General features: G+C 35.8%; 1 protein-coding gene across 1 annotated transcript; it reads right to left on the reverse strand.

Moving 5' to 3' along the window:
* Window positions 1-315: 315 nt before the first annotated feature.
* On the reverse strand, window positions 316-9,406 carry LOC144554024 (nucleolar complex-associated protein 3-like). Its single transcript, XM_078302220.1, has 14 exons — window positions 9,266-9,406; window positions 7,979-8,143; window positions 7,349-7,515; window positions 6,866-7,068; window positions 6,195-6,403; window positions 5,858-5,960; window positions 5,573-5,736; window positions 5,306-5,444; window positions 4,969-5,145; window positions 4,275-4,411; window positions 3,289-3,621; window positions 2,643-2,782; window positions 1,634-1,731; window positions 316-1,066 (listed from the first exon to the last, which is right to left on the reverse strand). The coding sequence occupies exons 2-14, from the start codon at window positions 8,131-8,133 to the stop codon at window positions 512-514; spliced, it is 2,580 nt and encodes an 859-aa protein (XP_078158346.1). The 5' UTR covers window positions 8,134-8,143; window positions 9,266-9,406; the 3' UTR covers window positions 316-511.
* Window positions 9,407-9,840: the final 434 nt, after the last annotated feature.

Below are 9,840 nucleotides of genomic sequence, written 5' to 3' on the forward strand. Positions count from 1 at the left end.
GATATTTAAAATATATTTAGATTGCTGAGCTCACTTCACCAGGACAATATTATTTTTCATGATAAGGCAAAGGTCCAAAACCCAATTCAGGTAAACTAATTTTAGATTTTTAAAGTAGGGCAAGAATTTGGTGAATCACAAGCTGATGAATTTGATGAACTACCCTACCCTGTAATAAGCTGCATCCGCCCCTGGTACTCATTGGGAAGGATTTTAATCTCGAAGGGAAAAAGCTGTGAGCAAGAGGAGGCTACAGCCCTCTATAGAATGTCATAATGGAACCAAATATGATCAATTGATCTCAGCTTACTATTAAGAGAAAAACACTAATCGTACAACATCAAGTAATGAATGTAATCTAACAAAATTTAGCAAAACTTGAACAATGGTACAGCATCCTATCATTAAAACACAGCATTCACAAATTCCGTGTCAACCAAAAACCTCCCTCAATTCTGAGAACAATTCTACACTTATGCTTAAAAAAAAAATTAAGACAACATAATTTCTATCAAGAACTAGAACATTTTACCAAAACTTTAGCCTTCTTTTTTCCGCTTTTCAACACCACACTCTCCTCTTTCTCCCTCACTCTCTTAAACTCATCAAATAAATTAATAGATGCCAGGGTCCGATTCAATTCCCCTTTCAACCTCTCATTCTCTGAAATGTCCCTAAGGACCTTAAAGTGCTCTTCGAACTTCACATTTACTTCTTCCTCTCCAATAACTTCATTCTCAACATTTCTCATTTTTTCAGGGTCCAAAACAAAATATTCCCTGTCTTCCCTTTTCCTTTTACGTTTTAAAGAAGGGGGAACTTTTGTGTTCATTGGTTTAGATAATTCCTTATCAATTGTGGACTCCCAAAATGCTTGAATTGGATTCAATGCGACCAAAGAGGGGTTGACAATATTTTGTGTTGGTTTTAAATTTGCCATGCTTAAAATATTTGAGGCCATCTGTGAAACACCAGGATCATAGTGCTTTGATAGAAGACTAAGCTCCCATAAAACTGAAGCAAGTGCCCCACTGAGGTAGGGATCCGTGACCTCTGGCTGGTATTTCTAGAAAGCAAAAGAATAAAAAAATAAAAAAAAGAGAAATTTGATAGACTACACACTTAAGTGTACTTTAATTGGATTTGTGTCAGATCCTGCCAATATAATATGTGAATTCAATGAGGTGGTACTCCAAAGGGCCGACCTTTCTATATACCCAACTAATGAGGAATCCGCATCCCTTGAGATAACTCAACATTTGAGTTAAAACGTGTAAAAATATGAACCATTCAGCACAAACCTTGAAGCAACCCATTTCCTATTAATACTTCCTCCGTGCATCTAAATAGGCAGCGTTTAAGATCTGGCCCACAAATCCATCAACTCAAATGTGGAGTTATCTCAGAGGATACGCTTCCACTAATGAGATGCATATCATTTAGCAAATACACATGCAAGAATTCCACAAGACTCCATGGAACCAGGCTTGAACATTTTGAACAAATAGAAAGTAGTTCCTAGTTAGAGGTGGCACTGGCCACAAACCCTCACAGCATGTGTCGTAACTGAACAAAGTTGGTAGCGGGCCAAAATTTAACCTTCCAATCTCTTTCTGAGAAAAGGTTGGCTTACCACAATGAAACCAGAAATGGAACCACCACCAGCATCATTCTCTAACAAACTTCGGCATTTAGTATTCTTGTGTAGAAGTTGCTTTAGTGTGGCCAGGGCTAAAAATATATGAAAACAAAAGGATAATCATCATAGATATTTATTAATATCAAACTTAATTAACAAATGTGAACCAACTAAACAGTTATTACAAACTAAATGTTCTCTATAATTTCGGTAGGCTGTGCATCAAACTTCGTGATCTGTAAATCGATTAGTCATCCATCAAGCAATTTGATAAAAAAAAAAAATGAGTTCTATCAGCACTTAGTAAGTAACAAACTATTCCCAACTTACATCAAATTTAATACACAACATATCTAAACTATCGAGAACATATCACAATTTCACTTTTCTGATTTTGATAACCATTTTGTTGGTTGTCATGCTGTGAAATGAATGCATTGTACATTTTTCACTTCATTAATTTACATATAAAGTTGGCCTTATGGTAAAACATCGCTGCATGATAGAAAATAGGGTACTAGTTCCAGCAATTAACCCAAGCCCAATAGGTTTGAAGAGCTAAACTAGGATTAGATTGACTAAACAGGAAAAACACGTGGGAAATTCTCAACAGTACTTAAACAATTCCAGTAGGTGCCAAGACCATTGGGTCTTCTAGGTTGATGGGGTTTAGCTTGACCTGTCCGATCCGTGCTAAATGACCTACTAGTGGGTTTGGCCAGCAGGTCGTGCATGACCTGCTGATCCATTTAGACATTTAAGTCAGAATGTTTATCAGTATAGAAGGCCATGCTACAATTGCCCACTAGTTTTAAATTTAATATATTATTAACATTTTGACAATTCAATAGGTTAACCAGCCAGTTCAACATAATCCAAGCAAATCCAAAACAGGCTGGCTGGAGTTTCTGTTTCAGCTAGGCTTTACTAGATCCACTAGTGATATCCCAATTTTAACTCCTAATAAAAACTGCTAACCAAGCTGACATCCTGATTAGGGTACCTGACATAGCTTCGGCTGTACCAAAGGAGAGAGAAAAGGTAGCTAGACGTTTTATAAAAGCAGCTGCACGTTGCATGTCATGTTGCCTACCATCCCATAGCATTGTCTTTAGTGCCTCTGCTAGAACCTCTCCTTTATCCCTATTTTTTTTTCCCATTTCAATAGTTAAGTCAATCTCACTATAATCATGATAATTTTCTTGAAAACAAAAGTGAAATTTTAAATTTAACCTATAGTTTTTGTCCAACATCATATGAGAACATTTTACATGTCAACACTGAATAATGCTTTTGTAACTCTAATAATGTTAACAAAGGAAACATAGGATGCGCCACCGTAAGTTCCACAACAGAACTGGCCTAGATATAATGAATAACCAAAACCTTGTTAGCTTTGACTGCTCCTTTGCATTATTGCATATACATTCTTTGGTCTAGTATGGGCTGGGTGATACAATTTTGCTGCATCAAGACTTTTTGAAAACCGACTTCAAGCCTAAAATCCAATTACTTAGGGGACTTGGTATAACACAAAATAAAAGGTCAACAATAATACATTTAGAGGCCTGAGTTCCCTACCAGAGCAACAATTTGAACACAGACACACATAGTGGAGGAAAAGAGTGGGAGTGGAGAGAGAGAGGAACCTGTGGGGCCGATACTCAAGTAGGAGGTTGTACAATTGCACAAAAAAATCTTGCAAATCAACATTTAATGCATCCAAATTGCTCTTCATAATCTTAAATGCAACTATACAGCATTGCAACCTCTCAGACACAGTCAATCCATTGTTACTTCTACTACTATCAGAAGTATTTGTCTGAAGGTGTGTCCCGCTACTAAAGCCAGAGAGCTGCTTAAGGCATGACATGAGGTCAGCCATGAAGTCGAGGTCAATTAAATGAGAGAATTTCCCAAGACCATCTAAACACGGTGCAAGGAGCGGATGTGCATGGGACCTACTAGTCTCTGTATCAGACCTGGAATTTTGTAATTAAAAAAATTACCAATTAGGAAACCGACATTTGGATGGTCCGGTACAGCACGACCATTATACAAATTTTGTATCTTTTACTATCTAATAGACTAATACTATCATCATAATTTTTCAAGTAATTTCAATTGTACCACTACAAAGTGTCACAATCAAGGATACACCTAAAACTACAAAATTTAACCATGTCGTAAAAAACATTGGATATACCAAGCAGTCCCCTGCAAACTATTGAAGAAAACATCAATGAAAACCTCTCTTCCCCATTTACTTTAAAAGATGCCTAACACCTGCTTATTGCTCTACAAGTACAGTAGGAAAAGAGTAGGTTTAAGACAGTAAGGAATGAGTGATATTTACATGCACTGATTGGTGGGGTGTATAAGATACTTCTTTTGCAAGGTATACATAGATACTTGATCTCTTAAGAGGCACACACCATACTGTTTGGATGCAATAACAAAATATTTCATGTTTTCCAGGCACAACTATTAGTTTTTCTATTGGGCTGTCATTAAATTTGTTGTTACTTTTATTGTTAATTTGTACTCAATTTGGAAAAAATTACCCAAGAAGGATGGTATTATGCAAAAAAAAGAAAAAAAATATATATATATACATAAAGTAAAGAATGAAAACCTAGGATCAGAAGAATCGACAGCATGCTTTAATATACGGAAATAAGTTTCAAAAACAGCTGAAAGTGTGTCAGATTGCATCCTCTGTCTCTCCTTTGAGTCAGGAGCAAAAGAAACTGCTCTGTAATCTGCATAAACCTAACCAAAAAGAAAAACATAGTCATCAATTTTACTGGGCTCAACATTATCATCGCATGCTATCATGGCCTGCAATCATTAAGTATAAAACCGTAAAAGAAATGAAACACAAGCTGGCAAAGTGTTATCCACTAATTCAACAGTCAAGGAAAACCTCATTGGCCTGGAGCAGTACATATATATGGAATTACCAATACAAGACCAACAAGATTAGCCCCACAAGGGCATTCCCTTATAAAAAGGGGCGGGTTACCCAGAGTTTCCCATTGCAGTAGCTGGAGTCCGAATGAGGCTACTGGTGTGACCATGAGTGCATCAATACTTGTATTCATATCGGCTTGAAAATAAATATTAAAAAATTATAAGTATTGAACATGCATTCGCTTGCATATCGTATTAGATATTGATCTGACAGAGGTTTGGCAGTATAACCATCGTATCTCGGTAACATAGTCAATAAATGTATCAACCAGTGGTTTTTCACAGTAATATAACAGTGCCAGGTCTGACCAGTGAAGTATCAGCATCTAGTACAAGGATTCTGGAGAGAAAATTACCTCTTCTCTTGTCTTAGCAATTAACTCCTGTCTGCTCTTCTTCCTCTCACTAGGTTGCAACTGTTTCGTTGGATCCTCCTGTTTATTTCCTTTTTTATTTTTCTTAAATTTGTTCTTTTCTTCAGTTTTGTTTTCAGGCTTGCCCAGATCTTCATCAAATCTCAGAGACAGAAAAACCTATACAATATGTAACAACAAAAAGGCTGGTTACAACTTACAAGGAAAATTCAATGAATCCATGTTGATACATTTTACTTCAACTTTGTTGAACATGACCCTCCTCCCCCAAAATAATCAAAAATTGAACCAAAATCATAAAAAGCTTGTTATTACACACATATATGCTATCAGGATGTAAATGGCAATCACGTGACTTGACTAGCTGTGCAATGAGTCGCACTGCACGCACAGTTCCTTCACCTCCATGCTTTCCTTCATTCTTAAACAAAGACTTGATTGCTTCACAACACAATTTCCTAAATCAAATAATTTAAATAACTAAAAAACCTTTACTTGATTATCTATAAACAAACATAACGCTAGAAAATAATAAAAACATTTGTGTGCTAATTTCATAATTTTCCTTTTCCTTTTAACTTTGCACCTGATGACATCATCTGAAGAGCTAATGTTCCTGATGGTACCAGCCAATACAGTCTCACAAAAATTAAAGTGTGGGGCCACTTCTAATAGAGTGCACATGCACCGTACTGCGACTTGCTTGAAAACAGGCTTCTTTTGTAATGCTACTAGCTTTTGCAGATAGGCCTGAGTAAATAATTTTGCGAAAATATAAAAGATTCATGAAAAACAAAACAATGAGAATATTAGGCATTCTCTTTATACGCACATTACAAGCTAACCATCAATTTTGTGGTGAAAAAGAGACCTTGTAAGAGCGCAAAAGGGTATATTCATAATAGCGTGTCTTCCGTACAGCTTCTGAGACTTGCATTGCTAGCTCCTTTTCAGTAAGTTCCCTTATCCGATAACTGAAACGATAATAAGAAAATTCCTGGTCATTTAGAAAACTAATCAAAAAAATAGTTGGTCATATCAATCTTGGTTTATGAGTGTCCTATTACCTAGGTGAAATCCTTTTTAGCAATATATATGTTATTCTTTTATCCTTTTTTCTATGGTGAAATTTCAATTTAAGAAATCAACAAAGACGAGACAATCCAAACTCAATCAACACCAAGAAAAAAAAGTAAAAGTTACTTTACCTAGGTATTATATCTTTAAAAACAGCTAGCATTGACATAAGACCAAGCTTTATAACTTCAGGATCTCTGTCTTCGCAAATTTGCAAAAGGTCCCTCAAAGATCTGATGTTAGCTTCCGGGTCCTCAAGCAAAGCTGTCCCTATCTCGGCCAATTTTATCTTTTTTATTCCAAATGATTCTTCAGCAGAAATTTCTTCTTCTACTTCTTTCTGTGTATAGAAGAAACATATTTATTATGTATATACCCAAAAATCATAAAACATGAATATAGCCTTGTTAGAAAAAATAAAAACTTCCTAAAATATAAGGATTTTTCATAGTATCACAAAGCCTGCAGGATACAAGTACGGACATGAAATCTCAACCCTCATCCAGTACCTGTACAGCAAAATGACAATCTCATTTTCACCTGTTACAATTACAAAATAAAAAAATAAAAACTTGTAAATTTTCTCCAGTAGCATTTAACAGTGCCGCATCATCAAAATTTCTTGATTTTCCAATATGAATAGTATGCAAAATGACTCTTTTTATCTGTTGAAACTAACTTTTCATATACCCTCATTATAACAAGTGAAAAACAACAACAAAACTAAACAGGTACACTGACAAAAAAAAATTATAACAATAATAACAATGATAATAACAAGCAAATTAGAAAAGCATATTACCAAAACTTCTGACTGTAATTTTTCTTTTGGTGAGTCGGGCGCTATATCTTCATCTTTGTTTAGCTTTTTAGTATCCTTTCTCTCCTTCTTTAACTTTACGCGTCTCTCAGCTTTTGTGAGCCGGATTGTGCCACTCTTTGAATCATCATCTTCTTCAGCTGATTCTGTGTCTGCTTTCCCTTCCCTAGTACTCACCTTCTTGTCTAAATTGAAGTTAACAAAAATATAATAAGGTATGTACAAGTATGATACAGACATTACTCATACATTGCAGATTAGGTCATTTTTTCTTCTGTTCAAATAATGTTTATTTAAAATCATAGATTCATGCTTGCACTTCCTATCATGCAACAGAAGGCCTGTACAACAAGTAAAAAATTGTACAATGATGACCGTGATCAGGATGATGCAAATGATGAAGTATAAAAAATAAACATTTAACAAAATCACATTGACAAAATTAATGTTTAAAAGATTTCATACTTGTCCTATATTGTAGCTTCCCATCCAATGTCTTAATAGGAAGCGCATCAACTGGGTCGACATGTAAGTCATTTTCCAGTGAATCTAATGGAGCTGCATTTCTGTTTTTCCTTTCATAAAGCCTCTCTACCTCATCTTCAGACTTGTTTGCCACTCGGGTTACATGCCTTGAAGACCAAACTTAGTTTCAGATTCAGTCCAGAATTATATAAAAAGAACAAAAAAAATCTTGACACCAACAATTTGAGTACCGTTTGTATAGTATTATGTACCAGTATGGTACATTAAGGTCAGTCTATTAGATGGATCTTTGGAATAAAAAGAAACTCTATTTCTAATGAAATCATAATTGATGTACTACAACCTAAAGGATGTCATACAAAATAGCAAGACCGTACAGCCTGAGTGGCAGTGCTAACATTTCTAAAACAGTGTGAATTTTTTTTTATTACTGTTCCAACAAAATTCGGCAAAACTGGTAATGTATGTGGTACTAAACATGCCACCAGTCTCAACATAAACAAAAGCACCACTATGCAGCACCTATGCAAATGATAATCTCAGGGGTATGCAGGCATACAAGTTCCTGAAAATTGTACATATTACAGTGATCAAACAGTAACTACCTACCTGTCAATCTGCTTTTTATCAATACGGGTCAAAAAATTGGTGAATTTGGGATTTTCTGAGAAAAACTCCATATCCTCATCAGATATTTGAAATTCTTCATCTGGCATTTCAGGTGGGAGAGCTGGAGGCAGGATAACATTTTTCCTTTTCCCCATTTCTTAAATCCTACAGGGAGACATTAAATTCACAAAAAGGTAGTAAATAATAAATTAAAGTTTTCAGTTCTGCATTCACAGGATTAATGGTGTCCCTAGTACAGCCAATTTCAAAACACCAGTATAGAGAGCACTTTATTCTTGAGCACTAATTCCTCTAAAAATCATCATTCTCTAAATGGCTGGCACATAGACTATATTGATTGTTAGTGATAAAACTACTTCGGCCTATTTTTCTTGCACAAAACGAAGCATATATCTAGGGGTGTTCATCGGTTCGGTTCGGTTGAAACCGAAATAAAATGGATAAACCAAAGTTTTAAATCGGTTTTCAAAACTGAACAGAACCGAACCGATTTAGACTATCAACCGAACCAAACCGAACCGAAGTTTTAGTTCGGTTTGTTCGGTTCAAACCGAAGGTCATCAGAAAGTTTAGTAGATCATCAAGTGAAAAAATAGAAATAAAAACTCTGGGCATATTTTTTATTTCTTTTGAGAAAAAACCCGTAGGTCTGTTGTATTAATTGAAGAAAAGTCCAAAGTATTACACAGCCCAAAACAGAAAAAAAAAATCTAAAAAAGATATAACTATCAGCAACTACCTAATAAATTTAAAATAGACTAAAATAAACTTGAAAATCACCCAACTACCCGCCTCTTTCTATTTTTCAAAAATCAAAGGACCCAATGGTAAGATTGTGTCCCTCCCCTTCTGACAACTCCATGGCAATTACCAGTAAACAGTGAAATTGCATTTTTCAACCTATTTTTACCAGTGATATTGAGGCGCCTCTAGCTAACAACAGTGGCTAGCCAAGAGTAAGACAAAAGGCTTCAACTTTCAAACCTAGAATATTGCAAATTTAACCTAAAAAAGATAGAAATCAGAAAACTAAATTGAGAGAACAAGGCAAAAGGCTTCAACTTTCAAACCTAATTTGAATTGTTTGCACAACTGAGAGAGCAAGGCAAAAGAGTAACAAAGTTACAAAGACAAGGAAAACGGTTATTGTTCAAGGAAATCAGAAAAACCACCAGCAAGAGAAGGAAAGAGGAAACTCTGAAAATTGTTTAAACTTTCGTGAAAAAGACTTAAAAGAGAAATCAGAGAGAGAATAGGAAACAGTACCTAGCAGAGGAGTAGGGTTGGTGAAAGCCTGCAGCCGTGCAAGGTGCGAAAAAACAGGAGGGATGGATGGAGGCGTGCCCTAGTCGCGCGGGCGTCTATGCGACAGTGCAAGTGCAAGGACCAAGGACGGGAGGGGTTCAATTATTTTCTTCGCGTTGGGCCTGGGGCTGGATCGTGGATATTAATCAATAAACAACCCAGTTCGGTCGGTTGAGTCTAAACGGTTTTAAATGTTAATTACTAGAGGATTTGACCTTAAGTGGATATCTTGGATCCTACAATTGCTCTATAGTAGTAATACTTGTATTAATATTAATGGTAAATTGTCTTCTTATTTTTCATGTCAACGGGGGTCCGACAAGGTGACCCCCTTTCACCTTTTCTTTACTTGATGGTTGGTGATGTACTCTGTAAGTTGTTTAACAGAGGTAGAGACACTGGTCTTCTCCAGGGGCTTGGCCCCTGTTTAGCTAATGGGTATAGGGTTATTAACTGTCACTACGCCGACGACACAATCTTATTTTTTAAAGCTACGTCTACCAATATTGAAACAGCCCTTTGGACTATGTACTGTT

Source organism: Carex rostrata, chromosome 1 (genome assembly GCF_964058835.1).
Source record: "Carex rostrata chromosome 1, lpCarRost1.2, whole genome shotgun sequence".
Lineage (NCBI taxonomy): Eukaryota > Viridiplantae > Streptophyta > Magnoliopsida > Poales > Cyperaceae > Carex > Carex rostrata.